General features: G+C 43.7%; 3 protein-coding genes and 1 long non-coding RNA gene across 5 annotated transcripts; 2 read left to right on the plus strand and 2 right to left on the minus strand.

Moving 5' to 3' along the window:
- Nucleotides 1-802: 802 nt before the first annotated feature.
- LOC125512572 (DDB1- and CUL4-associated factor 8-like) lies at nucleotides 803-3,936 on the plus strand. The gene is made up of 5 exons (XM_048677666.1): nucleotides 803-1,031; nucleotides 1,586-1,837; nucleotides 2,090-2,233; nucleotides 2,344-3,069; nucleotides 3,540-3,936. Exons 1-5 carry the CDS (start codon nucleotides 918-920, stop codon nucleotides 3,768-3,770), a joined length of 1,467 nt encoding a protein of 488 aa, XP_048533623.1. The 5' UTR covers nucleotides 803-917; the 3' UTR covers nucleotides 3,771-3,936.
- A 636-nt stretch (nucleotides 3,937-4,572) lies between these two features.
- On the minus strand, nucleotides 4,573-9,627 carry LOC125512580 (tetracycline resistance protein, class A-like). Its single transcript, XM_048677673.1, has 14 exons — nucleotides 9,343-9,627; nucleotides 7,828-7,939; nucleotides 7,613-7,725; nucleotides 7,364-7,486; nucleotides 7,086-7,291; nucleotides 6,490-6,565; nucleotides 6,198-6,284; nucleotides 6,006-6,086; nucleotides 5,873-5,905; nucleotides 5,736-5,789; nucleotides 5,597-5,638; nucleotides 5,406-5,484; nucleotides 5,181-5,251; nucleotides 4,573-5,016 (listed from the first exon to the last, which is right to left on the minus strand). Exons 1-14 carry the CDS (start codon nucleotides 9,508-9,510, stop codon nucleotides 4,954-4,956), a joined length of 1,308 nt encoding a protein of 435 aa, XP_048533630.1. The 5' UTR covers nucleotides 9,511-9,627; the 3' UTR covers nucleotides 4,573-4,953.
- Nucleotides 9,628-10,860: 1,233 nt separating this feature from the next.
- LOC125533684 lies at nucleotides 10,861-13,175 on the minus strand. The gene is made up of 2 exons (XM_048697055.1): nucleotides 11,893-13,175; nucleotides 10,861-11,232 (listed from the first exon to the last, which is right to left on the minus strand). Exons 1-2 carry the CDS (start codon nucleotides 13,114-13,116, stop codon nucleotides 11,215-11,217), a joined length of 1,242 nt encoding a protein of 413 aa, XP_048553012.1. The 5' UTR covers nucleotides 13,117-13,175; the 3' UTR covers nucleotides 10,861-11,214.
- Nucleotides 13,176-13,388: 213 nt separating this feature from the next.
- Nucleotides 13,389-26,236, plus strand: LOC125533694. 2 transcript variants are annotated; one of them, XR_007294337.1, is made up of 6 exons: nucleotides 13,389-14,080; nucleotides 14,549-14,647; nucleotides 15,556-15,723; nucleotides 24,247-24,330; nucleotides 24,661-24,835; nucleotides 25,822-26,236. It is a non-coding gene; the product is annotated as an uncharacterized LOC125533694 (long non-coding RNA). The 2 variants fall into 2 exon arrangements; XR_007294336.1 differs by having other exon boundaries at nucleotides 13,390-14,080; nucleotides 15,510-15,723.
- Nucleotides 26,237-27,181: the final 945 nt, after the last annotated feature.

Below are 27,181 nucleotides of genomic sequence, written 5' to 3' on the forward strand. Positions count from 1 at the left end.
AATGATGTTACGACGCCGTGCTTCGATGACCATGGCGACGCTGCGACGAAGGCTCGGCTGCTTCGATGATGCTGCCACGTCATGCTTCATGACCATGGCAACGCTGACATGGCGGCTTGGCTGCTTCGACGCTGCGATGGAGGCCCGGTTGCTTTAATGATGTTCTGGCGGCGTGCTTCACGGCCACGACAATGTTGCGACGACGACACGACTGCTTCGAGGACCATGGCGTGTGCCATGACGATGGGTTGTCTTCTTCAATGATGTTGCAATGACAAATGCTTCGATGGCCACGGCGTTGGCGTTGTCAAAGACGCTACTCCAAGCATTGCTATAGGGGGGTGTTTTGCACGTGTTGCATGGGAGAAGATGAGTGTGATGTGCTCGGAAGGGAAGGACAAGTGGCAGTGTCAGGTGCATTGAACCAGCAACGATAGTATGATGTACTCCTATGTAATTCAGCTTTCATCATGTGAAGTTTCACGCGAGCGGCTAACATCAGTACTACCATGGCTACGCAGTCTTTGACGACGCCACACGATTTGCTACGCGCCACACGATTCCGAGGATCGGACGACGCTGGACGCGACCGAATATGCCAAGAAATCATACGGATGTTTTAAAGTGTTTTCCTTATTAAATTTACAAATAATACATATGAACAATAAGACATTGGATACAACACATATAGTGCATTCGATGGCGCGTGGCCCACGCAGTATCTGACACGTGTGCCTGCGGCGCAAAGGATCCGCTCTCCGCGACACGTGTGCCTGTGTACAGCGGTTAACCTCTGGTAGCATCCACCAATCTGTTCGCCGTGTGTCTCTCCCCCTCTCTTCTCTCTTGCTCGCCCGCTCGCGTTCACCACGAAGCCCAATCGCAGCACTCTGCCTCGTCGCTCGGAGCACCGCGCCATGCGCCACCCGTGGAAGCACCCCACCGCGCGCCACGGCGCCGCCGAGCTCTGCTTCCGCGAGGTCGGCGACCTCCTCCCCCGCCGCTTCGCTCGCCGCGCCGCCGCCTCCGAGGTTCCCCTCCCTCCCCCATCCACTCTCCGCTTCCCTCCCCCCAATCGTGCTTCGATCGATCCATCAGGGGTGCGGATCAGCATAGGCACTAGCCAGCCATGTGCCATCGGCCAGCTGCGGATCGTGCTGCGCAGTGTTCGGGCCGTGGTCTTCTTGCCGTTTTAACTGAGATTTAGTGTTGGGTGAGATTGGACCACTGCTGATGTTAGCACACGCAAATTGGCTTCTCGAATTGGTGCTTGGGGATCACAGTCATGTAGGAGCATTATTTTGGCCATTGATTGCTCCTTACATTGGGCTATATGACATGGGTTGTGATGATCGGGGAATGAGTTAATAATGGTATTTTAATACTATGTGACAGAATCTTCTAAATGCAGAGCGGTATCTTGACCTCGTGATTTGGCAATCAAAAGGATCTGATTGAATAGCTTGATCTGAATCCTGAGCCGCTCATTAGCTTCTTCCTTATAAAGTACTAGCAAATAGACTGAATGTGTAATGTGTGCATTTATTTTATGCGGTTACTTGCTGATGTAAGTGCTGTCATACAGGATCTTGTAATGCGCCTCCAGATTCATAGGAAGCTCAACAAGCACACAGGATGCGTGAACACGGTGGGCTTCAATGCCGCTGGTGACACCCTCATATCTGGGTCAGATGATCAGAGGGTAATGCTGTGGGATTGGGACACTGGTGCAGTTAAAATGCAGTTCCATTCGGGCCATGGCGATAATGTATTCCAAGCACGGTTCATGCCTTACACGAATGATCGCACCATTGTCACCTGCGCTGCTGATGGCGAGGTAGATGTGTTAATTTCTCTTTCATATACTCCCTCTGTTCCTAAATGTAAGTCTTTTTACAGATTCCAACAAGGGACTACATACGGAACAAAATGAGTGAATCTACACTCTAAAATATGTCTATATACATCCGTATGTTGTAGTCCATTGAAATCTCTAAAAAGACTCATATTTAGGAACGGAGGGAGTACTTCACATGATGTTCAGATGGTGATAGTAAGTTCAGAGGTTACAATCTGTTAATTCAATCAGGTGAGAGTTGCCAAGATCCAGGATGGCCGGGATGTGCTTACTTCATTGCTTGGTGACCATGATGGAAGGGCTCACAAGTTGGCTTTAGAGCCTGGAAGCCCTTATATTTTCTATAGTTGTGGCGAAGATGGTCATGTCCAACATGTAAGGTCCCAATCCCCAAAACATGCCCTTTCTCACTCACATGTGTGCACATGCAACATTTTATCTTTGTATCTGACTGCTTGTAGTTAACCATTTTCACTTCTGTGCAGTTTGATTTGAGGACAGATACAGCCACAGAGTTATTCATTTGCAGAAAGTTTGTGGCTAAATCAGGATACTCCTCTCATGTCCATCTTAATGCAATCACAATTGATCCACGGAATCCAAATCTTCTTGCAGTTGCGGGAAACAATTCTTATGCTCGTGTCTACGACATCCGTAAATGCAAGTCGGGTGGATCATCTGATTTCGCTCAGCCATCTGACTGTTATTGTCCACCACATCTTATTGGCAATAAGAATGTTGGAATAACAGGGTTAGCATTCTCTCACCAGAGTGAGTTGCTTGTATCTTACAATGATGAGAATATTTACCTCTTCCCTAAAAATGGAGGGCTGGGACCCGACCCAAAATCATCCGTCAAAATTGGAGGCGGTGAAGGGTCCAACTCAACAGTGTTTGCATCTGGTGAAGATGTTGATCGACCTGCGCCTCAGGTTTATGTTGGGCATCGCAATTGTGAGACTGTGAAGGGTGTGACTTTTATTGGGCCAAATCATGAATATGTTGCCAGTGGGTCAGACTGTGGTCGGTTGTTTATTTGGAGGAAGAGAGATGGGAAATTTTTACGGGCAATGGAGGGTGATGAATGCATAGTCAATTGTATTGAGCCCCATCCTCATGCTATGACAATTGCAAGCAGTGGAATTGATAATGATGTGAAGCTATGGACTCCCTCCGCCGTTGAACGAGCACGAGTTGTTAATGTTGAGGAGGTAAATCTCCTGGCATTTTATACGGCTCTTATCGTCTCAACTTCTAGTGGCCTATTATTTTCTATCCTACATGTAACATTAACTTCATAATTTATAATAAACAAATTCAAGAGCTGACTGATAATTAGTTCTTTACCAAGAAAGAAACATTTTGTTTAATCTGTAGAAAGAATTTACAAGACTATATATTCATTCCTCTTGAAAATTCAGCACCCTTCTTTAGCCTTTGAGATGTAAATTCTAGGGTAAATTTGATATATGCCACCACAAACTTTCTAGTTTTGAAATATGCCATTACTATTCTTTGATTTTGAAGTATGTCACTATATCAAAGTTCACAGGCTTTGAAATATGCCAGACAACAATTTACCTTTTCATTCTCATTCGTCTTGGGAAGAAATTTAATTTGTTGGTGTAGATTTTAAGTTGGAACCTTTTGCTTTTATCTTATCATCACATGTATGTTCCAGTTGAAGCCCCGAAAGAGGAAAGCAAAGCTCTGGCAATTTGCCTTGCCGGAGGAATTGGTCTGGCATGTGCTGGCATCACGACGTAGGCAACCAGCAGCTGGAGAAGATTCATCTGAGGATCTTGAAGACAACACAGAATTGCTTAGTCTTGTACTGCGAGCTGCAAACAGAGATAACTTGTCTGATGAGAGTGATGAGGATGAAAAAACCTCGGATGGCTCTGGAGAATAGAGGCCAATGATCAATTGTCCTTGGGGGATATTGCAAAATTGTGTATATACGATAATAATTACTCCATTTTCATGGATGATAATAGTATTAGTGTGCCTATGTAACTTGTGATTCTCATCTATGTTACAGATTTGTGTGTTTCCGAAAAGGGTATTTTGTTGAGAAATTTGAAATGTGGATATAGCGTGCGAGTATCTTCTGAAAATGTGCAACCGAGCAGCTTTGGCGGCACTACTTTTTTAACAGAAAGAAGCAAATACTTCGCAATTAGATTTTTTTTTTAGAAAATTGCACCTGTGTTCTTCAATGTCGCGCACTTGCACGAGTAACCTTGTTTGGTTTGTTTCCACTTTGCTTGCTAAGCATTTGTTTGATTCATATCCGTTGCGTGTTAAGCTATAATGGTCTGATGAAGAGGATGTTGAAAATTGATATTGATATAAGTTCATCTGTGTTATTTGGTCCAATTTGGAATAATTGCTAGATGTATAATTTGAAGTTGTTTGTTTCTTTCGAACTTACTTAATATTTCACTGTGATCACCTTGGGTTTACAGAATTGGATGTTAATGGAGCTGTGGAGAAGAAAAAAGACAAGAAATCCTGCACTAACAGGTCAGTGACCCACATAACTTTATTCCTCTAATTTGAATGTTATGTTTGTTAGGACATAACGTGTGACAGAAAAATTAATGTTAAACATTTAGTACCATCAATATGCATTCCGTGCAAAAGGTCTGTTTTTTGCACAACGATTGTGCTAACTATGCATACTTGGTTTACTCCAGCCTTACACTCGCAACTAATTAGCTATGTCGAATCAACCTTGTACTTGTAGTGTCAGTTATTGAGTGGTACAATTTACAAACTGAAACCTGTGGATCTGCTTCTACTTTTGATACTTTACACCACTATTTGCTGCCCTATTGTCAACTGCACGGAATGGAACAGCTACCTTTAATTGACCTTGTACTTGTAGTGTCAGTTACCGAATACAATTTAGAAACACAACCTGTGGATCTGCTTCTACTTTTGATAGTTTACACCACTATTTGCTGTCCCTATTTGTCTACTGCAGAGGATGGAACAGCTACCTTAATTGACCACGGCTATTGATACTGAGTAAGAGTATTAGCATTATAGGCATCTACCATCTGTACATCGACATGTATTCAGTAGTTCTTCTATCTGGTATCTGGCTGAACCTCTGCTGGCCTCATATTAATGCTCATTGTGAGTGCCACCAACTGCAAGAATGTACAATAGAAAATAGAAGTCAATATCAACTACTTAGAAGTTCATATATATAAATCAAGAAATATATACTAAACAAAAAGTGTGCAGTAAGGTTTAAATTCCAGAGCACAATATTTTAACCATATTCATAGCAATGTTCAATTAGGGAGCCTACCATAGCAAATCCAGCACAAGCCAGGCTGAAACCTTTGAAGTTGAAAGGTGCCGTCTCTGATAGGAACCATGCTGTCAAACCAATGGGAAAAAACGTTATAGCTAATGACATCTTTGGCTAAGCTCGTGGGCAGTGGCATAGGGATGAAAGAAGTAAGAAGGACATACAAGACATAATCTGTTGTGAGTTTAGATGTGCTAAGCAAAGATAATGACAGATGCTTACCTGTGAGCGGAGTAAAAACTAGAGGAGATATGACACTTGCAGTTGAGCTGATTCCTGTAATACAGCCTTGAACCATTCCCTAAAATAAAAATTGGAAAAGAGAAACTGATTCACAAAAAGTATCTAATATCTTAGTGGAAATAAGCAGCTTCATTTAGTCATGGATTAAATTAATACATTTAGATTAGTACCTGCTCAGAAGGCCCTACTTTTTTTGATACAATGCTCCTTATCTGTTAAAGAATATAGTCAATAAAGATAAACTATTGACATGGTTACATGAACAGAAAATAAAAGCAAAAGAGGCAATCGCTGATAGATATTACTCACACAAGGGCCGACCAAAATGCTTAGAATCACACAGCTTGCAGCAAGATAAGGAACCTTCAACAAAACATGAAATTTAGCACGACTAATACCAAAAAATAGCCATCATTCACAATACCACCATTTGATCAGTTGCATACCCAGAATGACCATGCAATGCTGTATAGGAATCCCTGCAAGATACATGCTAGATCAAATCACATTGGCAAGTTGTTCTTGCAGGAGAATTATATAAGAAAAAATAACAGGACTATGCCATAACAATGCCCTTACATGCACGCAGCTCCCTGTAAGTGCCACGACAAGTAGCTTCTGCTCACCCAGCCTCGGCGCTAAGAGAGGCATCACGGTCAGCTGCATAGATCATAAATCGTAAACTGCTTTTGCCGCACCAAGTGAAATCAAGTACATAATCGATCATAAATTGAAGACGTAGTAGGTAAATATTGCTAAATGAACTCATACCTGTGAGAAACTTCCTGTAATGCCAATAATAAGCAACAAATTAGCGTACTGGTTCTTGGTATAGTGGAATTGGGCCTTCAGGAAATACTGCATTTGTAATTGTATCACAAAAGACAAAACAGTTAGAAGCTAATTTGTTGATATCCATGAAGTGTAGTTGAAAACATGCAAGAGATAGATTGTTCATGCTCTCAGCTTATCGAGTTCTTCAAAGAGGAACGTTCGTGTAGAATTTACAACATTGCAGTTTACGTGTATGCTGAAAAGTATGTTGGTGGATAAAATGGAGTACCAGTAATGCAGTTTGCAGGCCTGTTTCGCCAAGGCCGTGGAAAAATGTGACGACCGCTGCTCTCGTGAAAGTTGAGCTGCAAGTGGTTTGCAGGCATTCAGCAGGTAATCCGAGGTTAATATCTTGGTACATTTTCTTTTCTAAGAATATTGATAGGAGGAACTAAGCTATCCTTTTTCTTCACAGAAGAGTACTCCCTCCGTTCCGAATTACTCGTCGTAGAAATGAATGTATCTAGATGTATTTTAGTTCTAGATACATCCATTTCTGCGACGAGTAATTTGGAACGGAGGGAGTATATATCAGTGTATTTTTCACTGATAGGTCTGTGGCTTCCACAGCAAGATAATGCACATCATCATGTTGGATGAAAGCTAAAGAAACTCAATTCATTGCTAATCCGTTACACACCAAGCGGAAGGAGTTGGTGATGACAGAACTGATGAACTGGGAGTCTTATAGCCTGTTTAACAGAAAGAGAAACCCTGTTCGCTTACTTGAGCTGTCAAAGGTTAGTACAGTTTCTACTCTCTCCGTTGAGCCAATGAGCAGGCTAATTTTGCAATCTTTCAAGCTGAGAAAGGCATGCATGTCACCTGCTGGTAAGAAGGGTGGCCATCTCCGACAGCGACGGCACCTTCCGGAGAGGCGGGAGCCTCGGCGACGCCTCCTCGGGGCTAGAGGAGGGAGGGAAGAGCAGGCGCGAGGCCTCCTCGTCACGCAGCAGCGAGGCTCCGCGGTCCGTCTCCTGGACGAAGGCCCTCAGGTATACCGCCGCAGCAACCGACGCCAACGTCGCCACCTGCAGAGCACAACAGATGAAGAAACAACCTATGTGCCGGATGCAAACGCACGAGGCGCGCACTTAACATACCTGGAATGTAGAGGACACGGAGAGGAAGCGGGCCGCGATGGTGCCGCCTACGAAGCCGGCGGTGCAGACGCCGGAGAACACCCCGAAGGCCGCCGCTCGCCGCCCCTCCGGCACCTTGTCGGCCTGCACGCCACGCAGAGAAAGAGCAACCCGTGCATTGCATTGCATTGCATCCAGCTGAGCTCCAGCCATCCATGGAAATATTGGAAAAACTTGAAAGTTGGCGAGAGAGGGGATGGAGCTGGTTACCACGTAGGCGAGGGAGAGGCACATCATGGCGCCCTCGGAGACCATCGCCGTCAGCGTCTTGGCGACGTAGAAGGCGTAGAAGTACGGCCTCGTCTGGTTAAAAGCCATGATGGCTAGCCGACACGAAAGGAAACCAAAAGGTGATCAGTAGTAATTCCACCTGCAACCTGTGGCTGTGGCTGTGGCTGACGTGAAAGATTAACTCGTGAGTTTACCCAGTGGAACGATGGACAAGGTCGCCGGGAGAGCGAGCAGCGCCTTGCGGCCGTATCTATCGGAGAGGTTGCCGATGACCGGCGTCACCACGAGCGCCCCCAGCCCGGTGATCTGCATCAGGTGAGAATGAATTGTCACGGGCTCACCCTCACAGTGTCGCTTGTACCACTGCCTTTAGCACGCTGGCTTCTGCTTGTCCCGTGGCGCTCACTCACATATTCTGCTGCTGCTAGAGCGACCCGTCATCGGTGCAAGTTAACGTCATAAAAAAAAGGATAAGGGGCACGCGTCGCTGATGGACACTATTACCACATAGCACGACACAGTCTAGCAAGTTGTCTGGTGCTGGCAACTGCGGAGTGCGGGCCACAGTAGCCACTCACATTTTCAGTGCCGTCACACGCACCACATTCGCAAGTTGTGCGACCTGCAGCCCCGTGTCTCGTTTTCTCCCTCCGCTTTCGGGGCAAAGCCTTCACGAAGACGAAATATGAGAAAAAAGGGCTAAAGAATGAGGTCTGCTTGGGGTTAGTTTCCCTGTCTATTTATTTATGAGATGACACTGGTAGTAGTCACTAGTCAGTACCAACGACTTTTCTTGTGTCTCAACTCTCAACCATACTAGTACCACTACTACTTGGGAAGCAATGCTCCTAGCTTTTGACCATACTACTACTACCACTACATGGGAAGAGATGCAAGATCTACTAACAAAAGTGTATCGTCGGGTTCCCTCAAGAAAAGGAGGGCGTGGTCGGTGCGAGCGCGCGACATTTACGACGGTTGGCCGCGGACAAAAGCGAGATCTCGCGGGTGCGTAGTCGTATCGCCGTGTGACGCACCGGCCACACCGATCGATCGCACCCAAGACGACTGCTGCTAGCTCAAAGTCAGGGCGACCGCCCGACGCGACGGCGAGGGACCCGTCACCGTTCGCCGGGTCGACGGACGGACGGTGCGCATATGACGAGAGCAAACTTGTTGTTACATTCAATGGCTCACGGAAATTCTAGGCCGGTTTTCCCAGGAACCGGGGAGGTTTCCTGAGTTCCAGACGGTGGGCAGAAGCGACTATTCCACACACACGGGAGATGGGACTGTGGTGGAGGCTAGCTTCATCTGATGGTGGAGGCTTGCCAGAAGCAAAGGCAGGAAGCGTGCGCAGTGGGGCTTCCGCTTCCACTCTCCTCTCCCTGCCCCTTCATGCCATCCCCGTGTGGCCCTGGCCGCGCTCCTTCCTACAGTCTCACCGGCCTCACGTACTGCTCAAGCGATCACAGGAAGAAGAAGCTAACGAGTATAGCAAACATGCAGGATACGGCCACACCACATTGATCCGATATTTTTCCTAGAAAAAGGGAGGTACCGGCCAAGCAGCAGCCCGGCGCCTGGCAAGCACGCGGCTGGATCACCTGGACTCGGCCGAAGCCTGGCTCAAAAAGCTGCGTGCACGCGTACACGAAGAACCAAGAAACGGACGCGGAGAGGTGCACGCATGGGATGGGGGCACGTACGGCTTGCTGCAGGCCGGTGAGGTAGATGGCGAGGGAGCACTGGTCTTGGCCGGGGCAGAGCGCCGCCATGGTCACGTCGGTGATCACCGGCGCCACCATGAAGGCGCCCACGCAGAAGAGGAAGGCGAACACCAGCAGGTGCCCCAGATCCGCCGCGGCCTCCTTCATCTTCACTTTTACCAGTCGACGATGAACCCCTCTCCCTCTTCCCCTCCTATTTTTTTCTTTCTGTTTGAGCACTCTTGCTCTCCTATATGTGTGCTGCGTGACGTGCCTTTGGGCCTTTCCCCCCACTCACACTCCTCCCTCTTTATATGCTCCTCCTGGCCGGCTACATGACAGGACATGCACAAAGTACTTACTGTTAACTTGCTAGATAATTAACTGTAATTAAGCACCAGTGACTTCTCGGGCCTTACAAAGACCGACGTGGTTAAACCGACAAGGCAGGAAAAGAAGCAAAGGCGGAGCAATTTATTTCTGATCAACACAGATATATGGAGCATATTGGAATATGATTTCCTTCAAGTTTAGTCTAAAGAAATTGTGACAAAGTGGAGAAGCTGGTAAAGCATGTAGTACGTAACAAGATGAAAGGCGGTTTGGTTGGCTGTGAAGGAAAGAGATGTGTCTGGTGCCTCCGCTTTCGCTTTCATACGCTTCAATGGTACACAGAGAAAACTCTTGACTCTTTTCGTTTTACATGACCACCAAAGTCCTAAAACGCTACAAATATATGTTCCTCCAGCAAAAAGCACGCACCCACAGCGTGTTGGGTTCAGGAGAATTAGAGACGGGGAATGGGAGTTGAGGGGTAAGGAGATTAAAAATCCACTGTTTGATTAGAGGGAATGGGAGTTTAAGTGGGAAGGGGACTGGGAGTTGAGAAAACCAATTCCCACCGATTTCTTCCCAGGGGGTATCCTGTTAATTCGTGAGCAGAGTTCTATCCCACGTCAATTCTCATCATATGCCAAACAAGGGAATGGGAGTAAAAATCTACTTCCCATACCTAATCCCTTCATAAACAACCTTGGGCAAACTCCCATTCCTTGCCCAAATGTTTACCAAACAGGCTGCCAGTTGATGCAACTCCAGTTATCGCGCGGATCGTTCATTACTGCATCCAAGATCTTTGCGGGTTTTAAAAAAATACTACTCCTTCCGTCCGGAAATACTTGTCATCAAAATGGATACAAGGAGATGTATCTAGATGTATTTTAGATTTAGATACTCTTTTTAGCCATTGTGATGACAAGTATTTTCGGATGAAGGGAGCACTTCTAAGAGATAATTAATACTCCCTCCGTCTCAAAATAAGTGTAGCTGATCTAGTACTCCCTTTATAAAGAAATATAAAAGTGTTTAGATTAGTGGTCTAAACGCTGTTATATTTTTCTACGGAGGAAGTACAAAGTTAGTCCAACTTTATACCAAATCAACGACGCTTATTTTGGGAAGGAGGGAGTATTATCCTTATTTATCCTTATGAAACGCAACAGATATCTACTACTCCAGTGAAAAATTGAGCAGCGGCATGGCATAACTTCATCTCAGATCTTTGGAAGTTTTTTTTTAAAGTATATTGATACTTCTAATAGAAGATAATTAATTCCACTTCTGGCCCAAGTCTAGCATGTTGTAGCCATAACTTGCAATTCCACTTCTAGCCCAGTCAAGCTATGATGCATGAAAGAACTTGGAACAGACTTTCTTCTTCTACGCCTCAGGGAGCATATGAATGGTGCAGCGCAGCAACGAGTACATGTTGCTTCAGTAGTTTCATCAAGCTATGTGGCATCAAAGAACTTGTACAGATGTTCCTTTTTCTGTGTGCGTATGAATGATGCAGCGCACTGAGCACATGTCGCTTCAGTAGTTTCTGGTGGGCTGCAAAAATAAATAAAAATAAAAAAATCATGCAATCAGCTACCCCGGATAAGCTGGTTTTGCAGAATTCTAAAAACAAGATTAACATGGAATTTAACTTTCTTCTGGCAATCCATATGACAGCACTAGTTATAAGTTACCACCCTGCATGCTTTTTTGCTTTATCATCACAAGTCAAAATCTGGATCGCTTCTAGAGATTGTTATGCCCGCATGTACAATGTACCAGTCCCAATATCCCAACTGCCAATCATAGAGAGGATGAATTTCTAACTGCGCGTACTTATAAAAGTAATGGAACACAAACTCTAGCAAATTAATTAATTTCATTCATGTCAATTTTACGTTTGATGTATAATCAGGGTCAGCATGCCGCTTAATATTTATACGATAAACCATTTAATAGTACATGAATACATATTATGAGAGGAAGGTAAATAATGATAGTCTTTCGAAGCTCACTAGAAACAAACAATTTATAAATGTTGCTGATCCCTATTGAATACTTTCCGATGCATGGAAGTAAGCTCAAATTTGTTTCTAGTTTTCATAAATATACTACCATGTCAGCTCTCCATGAGATATAAGGGTGCAATAAAAGTAGGAAATGTTGTATTTCTGCAGAAGACAACCTGTCAAGGACCTTGATTCAAGGACTCACCTCGTTGAGCAGCAGAGAAGGAGGCCACGCCATGATGTAGGGATACAAACTTTCAGGGTAAATGATGGTGCAGAGCTTATTCAGCTTTGCTGTTTCTAGGCAGAAGGACAGGAACAAACCAGGGAAATCGCGATCCGGCTCACAGCAAGTAGACAAGTACACAAAGCCATTGACGATCGCCAGAACCTTCAGCGCGATATGATCATTGTCGAAACAGTGATCGTGCGCATGGATGTCCTGCTCTAACGGAAATGTCTTGTGCTGTGTCCATCTCTCGACACCATCATCGTCGGTTCTCCGGAACCAAACAACAAGTGTGAGCTTGACAGTGCTGATGATGCAGAGCCTCCCGTCCTTGGTCTCGCCAGCCGTGAACGCTCCTTGCCCTTCGATGTGCGGAGGCAGGTCGATTCGGGAGAACTGCACTGTCGAGGTGTTCAGCACGCGGGCAAGGGCTCGGCTCCCGTCTGTCCAATAGATACACCCATTCACCAGCGTCCCGTTGCCAGAGCACTTCTCGTTGTCGTCCCCAGGCTGCAAGGCAGGCTGCATGGCTGCGGCCTCCAGAAACGGGAAGATCTGCCACTCCCCGGTCTCTGATGAGAGGACGGCGGCTTGCGCCCCGCAAGCTTCGTGGCAGACGCAGATGACGCGGAACGGGCCTCGGTCTTCGTCGGAGGGGAGGACGTGGTACTCGACGTACATGTCTTCGCAGATCTCGCCGGGCGGCCTGGGGAAGAGATCCAGGGCTCGTGCGAGGGGGTCGTAGACGGCCATGTGCCCGGTGCTGTAGCTGACGAGGACGACGCGCCCGTCGTGGCAGCCCTGGATTACCCACTCGGGGGCGACGCCGTCGATCTCGTCGGGGAGGCGGGTGAGGAGGAAATCGCCGCCGCGGACGGCTGCGGCAAGGTCCGGGTCGGAGTGCAGGCGGAGCGGGCGGAAAGCGGGCGTGTCGGACTCGAAGACGTCGAGGAACACGCCGAGGAGCGGGGCCGAGTGGAGCTCACGGAAGCGGCGGCGGAAGGCGGGGGATGAGCGGACGGCGCCGAGAGAGGCCCGGCTGGTGAGGGCGGCGCGGACGAGGGTGGGGAGGGACGGCAGGCGGAGGAATATCTCCCGCAGCAGGTCGTCGCCGAGGGCGCATATGGTGGTCGGAGCGGCCGCTGGGGATTTCTGCTTCTTCGGAAGCGGCGGCGGCGGTGGCGACGGCTCGCATGCCATGGCGCGCGACACAGCAAAAGTGAAGGACGGCTGTGATCTCGTTTCAAGCCAGAAGCTAGGAGAGCGAGGGCCGTGGGCCCAGGAAAGCCCGTCGAAACGCGAGTGACCGGGTCATGGGCCCAGTTGCTACAAAGGATTAGTCGAGTAGAATGCTTGTCAATCCTAAAAAAAACTAAATTCTAAAAAGTGCAGCTGCACTTTTTAGAGTTTCCGAGCACACACCCTTCCGCGCCGTTCGATCGAAATCGCGGCCTCAGGTGCTGGGCGGTCGGGCCGAAACACTTACCCGGTCTCTCTCCCCCGTGCAACCTGCGGCCGTTCCCCACGAGGCCACGACCCACTCCTCTGCCACGAACTCACCTTCTCCCTCCCCCTGCGCACACCTTCCTCCACGGCCGGCCAGATCTGCTGCATTCACCTCCATTGACCTGGCCCTCGCGTTGGCCCGTCTCCATCGAGCCAAATCCTACGCCGGAGCTCCTCCTTCCTCGGCCTTCTTCTCCGCCAAACCGGCAGCGAAGCACCCCGCCAGAGCAGACGCGTTCCCCAGCCCCGGACCGGCGGCGACGCGACCCCGCGCCCTGCTTCTCCCTCTCGGCGTCATCCTGCACCCTGCAGCGTCGATCCCTTGCCAGGTCTTGGCATCCCGTGACTAGGAGTTCGATTCCTGTTGGATCCAGGCCCTTCGCGTCCAACAACGACAACAAAAGAAGGCAGCAGCTGCTCCGGCCGCCCCCGCAGATTCCAACCGGAGACGGCCCCCTCTACTCATGCGCCCCTCGAAGATCCCCTACAGTTCAACTCCCTGGCCGCGAAGTACAGGGAGGATTCTCTCAAAGCCTTGCCTCAAACTCTCCGTCCAAAGCCATGACTGCAGGGGTCATGTGGACGACGGCGAGAAGCACGGCGAGGTGGATGCGGCGTAGTACCTCACTAGATTCCCCTCGTGCTCTTCGTCCACAGGGTGAGCCATTCTGAACCAGTTTTTGGATTTGCCAAAGCGCGCGTGTTGAGTTGCACTGGGCGTGAGCGCGACTTGCACGGAGATGTGGTGCGTGCTAGAGTTTGTAGTATGAGTGCTTGCCAGATTCTTTCCCACAGAACATGTCTTTTTTTGTTCTACAAAACTTGCTTAGCTATTTATTTGTAGTTGCCTCAAATGTTCGTCAATTTTGCCATCTCATTGAGGTGCTACAAAAACTTGATGGAAATTTTGATTACACAGGACTTGGAAATTGTGGTGCACGCCAATGTGCTCATGGAGATAGAACTAGCCTAGTTACCTATCTGTAACTTGCCTAATGTTTTTTGTATCTGCCCAAAGCTTGCCAAATGATTTTGTTAGTTGGTTGCCTGATAAGTCTGAACTAGCAAGTAAAATACTGAAATGTCGTCCGCTTGGATGGTTAAACTGTTGGTTTTTGACTGCTAGATCAATTCACCGAAGCAACATCAGCAACAATATGTGCAAGCAAACAAGCAAGCAGGCAAGCTGGTTGATTGATGAACAGTAGCTGCAGCCTCTTCATAGGTAACCTTCGATCAAGCCATCGATTCGATCTGAACATAACTAGCTCTCGACGGACGGAATTCACGTGAGCTTGTGAAAGAAAACCGTTTCACGTGCTGGAGTATACGAGCTAGCACTCTAAAACCCAACATAAACATTTTTGTTGATTATGGTATCCATATCAGCCTAACTATTTGCTTGCCTAATGATTTTGTTAGTTGGTTGCCTTTGCATGATATGTCTATCTGCCTAGTTAAACATTTCTATTAAATATGGTATCCATACAGCTAGACTGAAACTTGTATAGGAACACATTAATTCAATAATCAAAAAGGCCTGCTTGGATGGTTTATACAATTACAGCTCCGTCAGTTCTAAACTTCTAATACTACAAGATATGTGTACAAGTAGAAGCACATCAGTGCTTGCTGAATAATGCCGCCAAAATCACATTGATTTTACAAAGGATTAGCACATAGCATTACTGTTATGCTATTTTTAGTACACATAAAAGTAAACTCTCTTAGGGGAAAGCAACACTGCATCTGAATGAAAGATTCTCTGTCTTTCAGTGGTCATTGATGCCGCACACAAGATGTAGTTAACAACAGGATATTGCTTTGATATGTGCACTGATAGTTCCATCTGTTTGATCAATTCATCAATTCTCCTCCCTCAGTTGGAGCTGCTTACAATTCCCCTGTATATCATTAAGCAAATAAAAGTAAGAAGCTGCGGACTGTACTTTAGACCAATAAAGTTAGCAGCAAAAGACATGCTTTCTTTTAGTCAATCTATAACCTTTTTGGCATTGAGTTCTAGTAAAAAAAGCATGCTTTCTTCTAGTCAATGATTTCTACACTAACTAGCCTAATAATGACAGAAAGTTGCCTATAATATTTTTTTGGCATATGATTTACGGCAACTAGCAAGCGGAGGGGATGAGAGAGGTGTCGGAGTACCAGCGACCAGCAAGAGAAACAAGAGGAAGAGCCAAGGAGACAACACCATCCGTGCGCCACGACCATCTAGCGGGTGGAGCTAGATCCGGGAAAGCATTGTCTCGAGTGGTCGAGAAACTGGTCCGTAAATCACCGGTAAGTATCTCAAAATCGCCCTCTAAGCATGTGTTTTTCTACTCACGTCTACAATTCTATGTGATAGAGGCGGAGTAGGGAGGTTGAAGAGGGGTGTAAGGGGTCCCATGTTTATGGGTGAATTGATGATTTTGAGCTCGGGGGTGTGATGTCTACTACACAACCTTCTTCTTGTAGACGTTGTTGGGCCTCCAAGTGCAGAGGTTTGTAAGACAGTAGCAAATTTCCCTCAAGTGGATGACCTAAGGTTTATCAATCCATAGGAGGCGTATGATGAAGATAGTCTCTCTCAAGCAACCCTGCAACCAAATAACAAAAAGTCTCTTGTGTCCCCAACACACCCAATACAATGGTAAATTGTATAGGTGCACTAGTCCGGTGAAGAGATGGTGATACAAGTGGTATATGGATGGTAGATAAAAGTTTTTGTAATTTGAAAATATAAAAACAGCAAGGTAACCAATGATAAAAGTGCGTACAAACGGTATTGCAATGCGTTGAAACAAGGCCTAGGGTTCATACTTTCACTAGTGCAAATTCCCTCAACAATAATAACATAATTGGATCACATAACTATCCCTCAACAGGCAACAAAGAGTCACTCCAAAGTCACTAATAGAGGAGAACAAACAAAGAGATTATGGTAGGGTACGAAACCACCTCAAAGTTATCCTTTCTGATCAATCTATTCAAGAGTCCGTAGTAAAATAACACGAAGCTATTCTTTCCGTTCAATCTATCATAGAGTTCATACTAGAATAACACCTTAAGACACAAATCAACCAAAACCCTAATGTCACGTAGATACTCCAATGTCACCTCAAGTATCCGTGGGTATGATTATACGATATGCATCACACAATCTCAGATTCATCTATTCAAACCAACACAAAGTACTTCAAAGAGTGCCCCAAAGTTTTTATCGGAGAGTCAAGACGAAAACGTGTGCCAACCCCTATGCATAGGTTCCCAAGGTCACGGAACCCGCAAGTTGATCACCAAAACATACATCAAGTGGATCAATAGAATACCCCATTGTCACCACGGGTATCCCATGCAATACATACATCAAGTGTTCTCAAATCCTTAAAGACTCAATCCGATAAGATAAGTTCAAAGGGAAAACTCAATCCATTACAAAAGAGTAGAGGGGGGAGAAATATCATAAGATCCAACTATAATAGCAAAGCTCATGATACATTAATATCGTACCACCTCAAGAACACGAGAGAGAGAGAGAGAGATCAAACACATAGCTACTGGTACATACCCTCAGCCTCGAGGGAGAACTACTCCCTCCTCGTCATGCAAAGCACCGGGATGATGAAGATGGCCACCGGAGAGGGATTGCCCCCTCCGGCAGGGTGCCGGAACGGGTCTAGATTGGTTTTCGGTGGCTACGGAGGCTTCTGGCGGCGGAACTCCCGATTTATTGTGCTCCCCGAAGCTTTTAGGGTATATGGGTATATATAGGAGGAAGAAGTACGTCGGTGGACCTCCGGGCTGTCCACGAGGCAGGGGGGTGGGCGCGCCCCCCACCCTCGTGGGCAGCCCGGGACTCTCCTGGTCCAACTTCGATACTCCGTGGGCTTCTTCTGGTCCAAAAATAAGTTCCGTGAAGTTTTAGATCAATTGGACTTCGTTTGATTTTCCTTTTCTACGACACTCTAAAACAAGAGAAAAAAAAGAAACTGGCACTGGGCTCTAGGTTAATAGGTTAGTCCCAAAAATCATATAAAATAGCATATAAATGCATATAAAACATCCAAGGTTGATAATATAATAGCATGGAACAATCAAAAATTATAGATACGTTGGAGACGTATCAGCATCCCCAAGCTTAATTCCTGCTCGTCCTCGAGTAGGTAAATGATAAAAACAGAATTTTTGATGTGGAATGCTACCTAACATATTTATCCATGTAGTTCTGTTTATTATGGCAAGAATATCCAGATCCATAAGATTCAAGACAAAAGTTTAATATTGACATAAAAACAATAATACTTCAAGCATACTTACTAAGCAATCATGTCTTCTCAAAATATCATGGCCAAAGAAAGATATCCCTACAAAATCATATAGTTTGGCTATACTCCATCTTCACCACACAAAGTATTTAAATCATGCACAACTCCGATGACAAGCCAAGCAATTGTTTCATACTTTTGATGTTCTCAAACCTTTTCAATTTTCACGCAATACATGAGCGTGAGCCATGGATATAGCACTATAGGTGGAATAGAATGGTGGTTGTGGAGAAGACAAAAAGGAGAAGATAGTCTCACATCAACTAGGCATATCAACAGGCTATGGAGATGCCCATTAATAGATATCAATGTGAGTGAGTAGGGATTGCCATGCAACGGATGCACTAGAGCTATAAGTGTATGAAAGCTCAACAAAAGAAACTAGTGGGTGTGCATCCAATTCGCTTGCTCACGAAGACCTAGGGCATTTTGAAGAAGTCCATCATTGGAATATACAAGCCAAGTTCTATAATGAAAAATTCTCACTAGTATATGAAAGTGACAACATAGGAGACTCTCTGTCATGAAGATCATGGTGCTACTTTGAAGCACAAGTGTAGTAAGAGGATAGTAGCATTGCCCTTTCTCTCTTTTTCTCTCATTTTTTTGGGCCTTCTCTTTTTTTATGGCCTCTTTTTTTTATTTGGGCTTCTTTGGCCTCTTTTTTTCGTCCAGAGTCTCATCCCGACTTGTGGGGGAATCATAGTCTCCATCATCCTTTCCTCACTGGGACAATGCTCTAATAATGATGATCATCACACTTTTATTTACTTACAACTCAAGAATTACAACTCGATACTTAGAACAAAATATGACTCTATATGAATGCCTCCGGCGGTGTACCGGGATGTGCAATGACTGATGAGTGACATGTATGAAAGAATTATGAACGGTGGCTTTGCCACAAATATGATGTCAACTACATGATCATGCAAAGCAATATGACAATGATGGAGCGTGTCATAATAAATGGAACGGTGGTAAGTTGCATGGCAATATATCTTGGAATGGCTATGGAAATGCCATAATAGGTAGGTATGGTGGCTGTTTTGAGGAAGCTATATGGTGGTTTTATGGTACCGGCAAAAGTTGCGTGGTATTAGAGAGGCTAACAATGGTGGAAGGGTGAGAGTGCGTATAACCCATGGACTCAACATTAGTCATAAAGAGCTCACATACTTATTGCAAAAATCTATTAGTTATCGAAACAAAGTACTACACGCATGCTCCTAGGGGGATAGATTGGTAGGAAAAGACCATCGCTCGTCCCCAACCGCCACTCTTAAGGAAGACAATTAATAAATAAATCATGATCCGACTTCGTCACATAACGGTTCACCATACGTGCATGCTACGGGAATCACAAACTTCAACACAAGTATTTCTCAAATTCACAACTACTCAACTATCATGACTCTAATATCACCGTCTCCATATCTCAAAACAATCATCAAGTATAAAACTTTTCATAGTATTCAATGCACTCTATATGAAAGTTTTTATTATATCCCTCTTGGATGCCCATCATATTAGGACTAGTTTCATAACCAAAGCAAACTACCATGTTGTTGTAAAGACTCTCAAAATAATATAAGTGAAGCACGAGAGTTCATCTAATTCTTAAAAATAAAAACACCACCGTGCTCTAAAAAGATATAAGTGAAGCACTAGAGCAAACGACAAACTACTCCGAAAGATATAAGCGAAGACCAATGAGTAGTCGAATAATCAAGCAACTATATGAAGACTCTCTAACATTTAAGAATTTCATATCTTGGTATTTTATTAAAATAGCAAGCAAAACAAAAGTAGATAAAATGACGCTTCAAGCAAAACACATATCATGTGGCGAATAAAAATATAGCTCCAAGTAAAGTTACCGATGAACGAAGACGAAAGAGGGGATGCCTTCCAGGGCATACCCAAGCTTAGGCTCTTGGTTGTCCTTGAATATTAACTTGGGGTGCCTTTGGAATCCCTAAGCTTAGGCTCTTGCCACTCCTTATTCCATAGTCCATCAAATCTTTACCCAAAACTTGAAAACTTCACAACACAAAACTTAACAGAAAACTCGTAAGCTCCGTTAGCGAAAGAAAACAAAACACCACTTGAAGATACTGTAATGAACTCATTATTTATTTATATTGGTGTTAAACCTAATTTATTCCAACTTCTCTATGGTTTATAAACTCTTTTACCAGCCATAGATCAATCAAAATAAGTAAACAACACACGAAAAACAGAATCTGTCAAAAATAGAATACTCTGTAGTATTCTGTAGCTAATGAAAACTTCTGGAACCCCAAAAATTCTAAAATAAATTTCTGGACGTGAGGAATTCATATATTAATCATCTGCAAAAAGAATTAACTAAGTAGCACTCTTCAATAAAAAATGGCAGCAAATCTCGTGAGCGCTAAAGTTTCTGTTTTTTTACAGCATGATCGCAAAGACTTTTCCCAAGTCTTCCCAAAGGTTCTACTTGGCACAAACACTAATTAAAACATAAAAAACACAATTATAACAGAGGATAGATGAATTATTTATTAATAAACAGGAACAAAAGGCAAGGAACAAAAATAAAATTGGGTTGTCTCCCAATAAGCGCTATCGTTTAACGCCCCTAGCTAGGCATGATGATTTCAATGATGCTCACATAAAAGATAAGAACTGTAACATAAAGAGAGAATCATGAATAATATGACTAGCAAATTTAAGTCTAACCCACTTCTTATGCATAGGGATTTTGTGAGCAAACAACTTGTGGGAACAAGAATCAACTTGCATAGGAAGGTAAAACAAGCATAACTTCAAAACTTTAAGCACATAGAGAGGAAACTTGATATTATTGCAATTCCTACAAGCATATATTCCTCCCTCATAATAATTTTTAGTAGCATCATGAATGAATTCAAAAATATAACCAGCACCTAAAGCATTCTTTTCATGATCTACAAGCATAGAAATTTTATTACTCTCCACACAAGCAAAATTCTTCTCATGAATAATAGTGGGAGCAAACTCAACAAAATAATTATCATGTGAGGCATAATCCAATTGAAAACTAAAATCATGATGACAAGTTTCATGGATATCATTATTCTTTATAGCATACATGTCATCACAATAATCATCATAGATAGCAACTTTGTTCTCATAATCAATTGGAACCTCTTCCAAGATAGTGGAATCATCACCAAATAAAGTCATGACCTCTCCAAATCTACTTTCATCAATATAATCATCATAAATAGGAGGCATGCTTTCATCATAATAAATTTGCTCATCAAAACTTGGGGGACAAAAAATATCATCTTCATCAAACATAGCTTCCCCAAGCTTGTGGCTTTGCATATCATTAGCATCATAGATATTCAAGAAATTCATACTAACAACATTGCAATCATGCTCATCATTCAAGTATTTAGTGCCAAACATTCTAATGCATTCTTCTTCTAACACTTTGGCACAATTTTCCTTCCCATCATACTCACGAAAGATATTAAAAAGATGAAGCGTATGAGGTAAACTCAATTCCATTTTCTATAGTTTTATTTTATAAACTAAACTAGTGCTAAAATAAGAAATAAAAAGATTCGATTGCAATATCTAAAGATATACCTTCAAGCGCTAACCTCCCCGGCAACGGCGCCAGAAAAGAGCTTGATGTCTACTACACAACCTTCTTCTTGTAGACGTTGTTGGGCCTCCAAGTGCGGAGGTTTGTAGGAAAGTAGCAAATTTCCCTCAAGTGGATGACCTAAGATTTATCAATCCGTTGGAGGCGTAGGATGAAGATGGTCTCTCTCTCAAGCAACCCCGCAACCAAATAACAAAAAGTCTCTTGTGTCCCCAACAACCCAATACAATGGTAAATTGTATAGGTGCACTAGTTCGATGAAGAGATGGTGATACAAGTGGTATATGGATGGTAGATAAATGTTTTTGTAATCTAAAAATATAAAAACAGCAAGGTAACCAATGATAAAAGTGAGCACAAACGGTATTGCAATGCGTTGAAATAAGGCCTAGGGTTCATACTTTCACTAGTGCAAATTCCCTCAACAATAATAACATAATTGATCACTTAACTATCCCTCAACATGCAACAAAGAGTCACTCCAAAGTCACTAATAGCGGAGAACAAACGAAGAGATTATGGTAGGGTACGAAACCACCTCAAAGTTATCCTTTCTGATCAATCTATTCAAGAGTCCGTAGTAAAATAATACGAAGCTATTCTTTCCGTTCAATCTATCATAGAGTTCGTACTAGAATAACACCTTAAGACACAAATCAACCAAAACCCTAATGTCACCTAGATACTCCAATGTCACCTCAAGTATCCGTGGGTATGATTATACGATATGCATCACACAATCTCAGATTCGTCTATTCAAACCAACACAAAGTACTTCAAAGAGTGCCTCAAAGTTTCTACCGGAGAGTCAAGACGAAAACGTGTGCCAACCCCTATTCATAGGTTACTAAGGTCACGGAACCCGCAAGTTGATTACCAAAACATACATCAAGTGGATCAATAGAATACCCCATTGTCACCACGGGTATCCCACGCAAGACATACATCAAGTGTTCTCAAATCCTTAAAGACTTAATCCGATAAGATAACTTCAAAGGAAAAACTCAATCCATTACAAGAGAGTAGAGGGGGGAGAAACATCATAAGATCCAACTATAATAGCAAAGCTCGCGATACATCAAGATCATACCACCTCAAGAACACGAGAGAGAGAGAGAGATCAAACACATAGCTACTGGTACATACCCTCAGCCTCGAGGGAGAACTACTCCCTCCTCGTCATGGAGAGCACCGGGATGATGAAGATGGCCACCAGAGAGGGATTGCCCCTTTTGGCAGGGTGCCGAAACGGGTCTAGATTGGTTTTTGGTGGCTACGGAGGCTTCTGGCGGCGGAACTCCCGATCTATTGTGCTCCCCGAAGTTTTTAGGGTATATGGGTATATATAGGAGGAAGAAGTACATCGGTGGACCTCCGGGCTGTCCACGAGGCGGGGGGCGCGCCCAGGGGGTGGGCGCGCCCCCCACCCTCGTGGGCAGCCCGGGATTCTCTTGGTCCAACTCCGATACTCCGTGGGCTTCTTCTGGTCCAAAAATAAGTTCCATGAAGTTTCAGGTCAATTGGACTCCGTTTGATTTTCCATTTATGCGATACTCTAAAATAAAGAAAAAATAGAAACTGGCAGTGGGCTCTAGGTTAATAGGTTAGTCCCAAAAATCATATAAAATAGCATATAAATGCATATAAAACATCCAAGGTTGATAATATAATAGCATGGAACAATAAAAAATTATAGATACGTTGGAGACGTATCAGGGGTTTACGACTTGGGGATGTGGGGGCTGGAATCATCTATGATTTCCGTCGAAAGTTTTAAAAACATGCCCAACGCATGCTACTTAGTTGCTAGAGATGATGCCATAAGTTGCCCAAAGACCCGCTCCCGAGATGGGGGCCTGGAATCGTTGATGATTTGAACCAAAAGTGTCCAAAACATGCCCAACGCATGGCAGATTGCTAGGTAGTTGTGTTAAAGATGACGACATAAGTTTCCCATAGATCTTCTCCTGATATACGGGGGCCGGAATCGTCTATGACTTGAGCCAAAAGTATCCAAAACTTGCCCAAACGCATGATAGTTGGTTGCTAGAGATGCTGACGTAAGTTGCCCAAAGATTTGCTCACGAGATGCGAGCGCTAGAATCTTCTATGATTTGAGCCAAAAGTGTCTAAATCTTGCCCAACACATGACAATTAGTTGCTAGAGATGCTGCCGTGAGTTTCCTAAAGATCTGCTGCCCAAATGCGGGGGCTGAAATCGTCAATGATTTGAGGCAAAAGTGTCCAAAACTTGCCCAACGCATGATAGGTAGTTGCTAGAGATGCTGGCGTGAGTTGCCCAAATATCCGCTCCTGAGTGCGCCGGAATCGTCTATGATTTGAGCCAAAAGTGTATAAAACTTCCCTAACACATGATAGTTAGTTGCTAGAGATGCTGATGTGAGTTGCCCAAAGATCCGCTGTCAAGATGCAGGGGCTTATCGTCAATGATTTGAGCCGAGAACTTGCCCAATGCATGATAGTTAGTTGCTATAGATGATGACATGAATTGCCCAAATATCCGCTCCCGAGAGCGCTGGGTTTTTTTTTTGCCGAAAACTTGACCAACACATGATAGTTAGTTTGGTAGAGTGGCTGGCGTGAGTTGCCCAAAGATATTTTTTAGTGAAAAACTGGTTTTATTTGCACAAAAGTATTATTTCCAATAAGATAAGTTGTCTACATATAAATAGTACTCCCTCTGTAAACTAATATAAGAGCGTTTAGAATACTAAAGTAGTGATCTAAACGCTCTTATATTAGTTTACGGAGGGAGTACTTGCTAAATCACCTAAGTTTCATAAATATGGGTTCGTAGATATTCTTGCGTAAAGAAAGTGTTTGTTTTGTTTGCAGGGCCTCACTAAATTCTAAAACAGTGTCAAGGCAACATGGTTTTATGCACACGCCCACGCAAGAAGCTTCAAAATCCACTTCGAGGTAAGCTCGCAAAAGGCTATCCAACTTCTTTGTTTCGGCAAAAAAATGAGGAGTTGCCTCAAACACACAAGAGTTGCTTACTGCCAACAGTGGTTTGGCTTAAATAAACCCTAGAACTTGCCTGCTCTTTTTTTCTCAACACATTCCTAGTACAAAAGGAAAAGCCTCAAGGGGTTTCTCCGGATTGCATGTACAACAACCAGTAGTTGGAGAAAGAAAAACGAAACAGTTTTCATGTACTCACAAGACTAGCTTTTCATCAATACTTGATTTGCTTAAAAGTTCGCTATAGTTGCTCACTAATTCTTTTTTACCGTTTTCTTGCAATAGGTGTAGTATAAATCAAATATTATCTACTCATGCTTGAAGAAACAAGGGGAAAACAATGGAAAAAGTGTTGCAATTAGGATGACCAAGGCAAGGAAAAATCAAACCTTCTCTTTCTTTTCCTCCTCTGCACCCTGGTTCATTTTTAGCAAGCAAGATTTTTGCTACACACTTCAAGGTAAACTTCACACAACCCCCAATAGCTTGCTCTATTCCCTGATTCGATATGTGGGCTGGTTAGTTAAATATTGCACGAGCAAAATATGGATCAATTTTGCCTGAATTTTTATATGCAAGTTTTGATTAGAAGAAACCCATATAAAGGTGCAAACATTTTTATCTGTATTTTTTCTTCTTGGGGTTTTGAGCATGGGTGGCCAATAAATCAATCTCTTTTTTCACCTGCATACACACCATCTCCCAGGAGATACTTGTCCAAAATCCAAAGCAAAAGCTAAAACCAGAACTTCAAGAGGGTTATGTTTCTTTTCTTCACACAACCAAATAAACATGAGTTGCCCCTAAACCATTCCCTACTTGCCCAAACATTATAGAAACTTGCCTAGATATGTGAACAGCTAGAAGCACAACCAATACATCAGCTGCAGTTATAGCAAAGCCCCAGACAGATACATTGCCCAAAATCCAGGAGCAAAATTTCACAACGAGACACATCAGCTACTGTTGCAATTGCGCAACCTGTACAAGGAGATATTTGCCCCAAAAATTCACTAGTAACAGCCAAACCCTGTAACTTTCAAGACCTCATTTTTCCTTAATGTATTTTTCTACCACACAAGAAGCATGAATTGCCTGCATTTTTTCCACCCTGATTGCTTACACATATACCCGACTTACCCAAAAGCTTCAACAAGCTTGAAGATCAACCCAAAAACAACAGCCTCACGCAACCTACAACACTCTGCATATACTTGCAAAAAATCCAAGCATAAACTAGAATAGTACTTTTCAAGAGAGGGTTTTCCTGTGTTTTTAGTACGAGTTGCGTGGAAATCATTCAAGACTTGCCTGCACATCATACCAACTTGCCCAAAAAACACATTATTTTGCATGCATAATGTCTCGATAGTTCTTTTTTGCAGTTCCACAAACATTAACTACCAGGTTGTATATTCCTTCACTGATAAACCCTTTTTTCCACAGAGTTTTGTAAAACAGGAGGCGTCTAAGAGGGCACATCAAGATGGAAGCTCACCTTTTAGGTCCATGGCCATCAAAACGAGGGGCAGCAGTTGTGGCAATGGAGGAGAGGACAGATGGAGAAGGGGAGGTCAAGCGGGGGTGTTTGGGGAGGTAGCGACTGGGAAGGAGGGAAGGAGGGTTTGGTGCGTCGGCGCTAATGTCGAGAACGGAGCAGCAGTTGCTATCATGACAGATTCTCCCCTGGGGGCCATGGGCGTGAGGCGGCCGTTTGTTTCCTTTTTTGGTTTGCCAGCTGGATCCGGGGAGAGGCCCACTACTAATTTTGGGGTGTGTGCCCTGGGCCGCTAGCCAGCCGTTGCTGGCTAATCACGTCCAAAAAAAGTAGAATGCTTGTCTTGCCTAAAAAAGAGTAAAATGCTTGCCTATATATATAGTGTTACTATTCATCACCCAGTGTGCAGAATAAGTTATTCTTCACCCGAGGTAATCTTACGATCATTTCATAGTTAAATTACGTTTGGAATTCAAATAGTTACATTTCTATTGATTCACTACGTAAAATTTGACATAAGAAAATTAAAATATAGGTCATAAGACAAGAAAATTTGCAGTTTATATGTATTTTAGACTATGTTTTTACGTTTGTAATTTTACATAATATAAAATATTTTTACGACGATTATATATTTTCTTACGGGCTCTTTTTGCGTCAAAAATAAGACAAAACTTACGAAACACAAAATTACGGTGCATTGATGGTAAAATAGAGGGGGTAAAGAATAACTATTCCTCACCCAGGGTGACGAATAGCGCGACCATATATACATATATATATATATATATATATATATATATATATATATATATATATATATATAGGTAAAACTGTGTCTACCATAGCTTGTCATAGAACTAGTTAAGTGTCCCTAAACTTTTAACGGTTCAAAAGTTATCAAAAAATATGAAATAAATATGGGAGCATCTCTCTAATGTAATAAGATGATCCAACGGAGGGATTGTCAAAATATGCATCTATGTGTCCTCGGCAAAAATAATAAGCATTTCAGCTCACTGCGACATAAATATATACTGAACTATTTGTTTTTTTGTCCAGGACACATACAGTCGTATTTTTTTAATCCCTCCATTGGATCATGTTATATTATAGATGTGTTGGTTCAGTATTTTTTTCAGAATTTTTGAGAACTTTTGCACCGTTGAAACCCTTAACTAGTTCTGTGGCAAGCACTTGTAGAAAATCCTACTCCTATATATATAATATATATATATATATATATATATATATATATATATATATATATATATTGTAGGTGGCCTGCACCCTCCTCTTGCATATCAG

Source organism: Triticum urartu, chromosome 1 (genome assembly GCF_003073215.2).
Source record: "Triticum urartu cultivar G1812 chromosome 1, Tu2.1, whole genome shotgun sequence".
NCBI classification, from domain to species: Eukaryota; Viridiplantae; Streptophyta; class Magnoliopsida; order Poales; family Poaceae; genus Triticum; species Triticum urartu.

Bases quoted from the DNA above. Each gene is read 5' to 3' on its own strand.
- LOC125512572 (XM_048677666.1), top strand. From the start codon at position 918: ATGCGCCACCCGTGGAAGCACCCCACCGCGCGCCACGGCGCCGCCGAG. The intron at 1,032-1,585 runs GTTCCCCTCCCT...GCTGTCATACAG, and splicing joins GCCGCGCCGCCGCCTCCGAG to GATCTTGTAATGCGCCTCCA. The intron at 2,234-2,343 runs GTAAGGTCCCAA...ACTTCTGTGCAG, and splicing joins AAGATGGTCATGTCCAACAT to TTTGATTTGAGGACAGATAC.
- LOC125512580 (XM_048677673.1), bottom strand. From the start codon at position 9,510: ATGAAGGAGGCCGCGGCGGATCTGGGGCACCTGCTGGTGTTCGCCTTC. The intron at 6,087-6,197 runs GTATGAGTTCAT...TGATCTATGCAG, and splicing joins TTACAGGAAGTTTCTCACAG to CTGACCGTGATGCCTCTCTT. The intron at 5,017-5,180 runs GTAGGCTCCCTA...ACATTCTTGCAG, and splicing joins CTTGTGCTGGATTTGCTATG to TTGGTGGCACTCACAATGAG.
- LOC125533684 (XM_048697055.1), bottom strand. From the start codon at position 13,116: ATGGCATGCGAGCCGTCGCCACCGCCGCCGCCGCTTCCGAAGAAGCAG.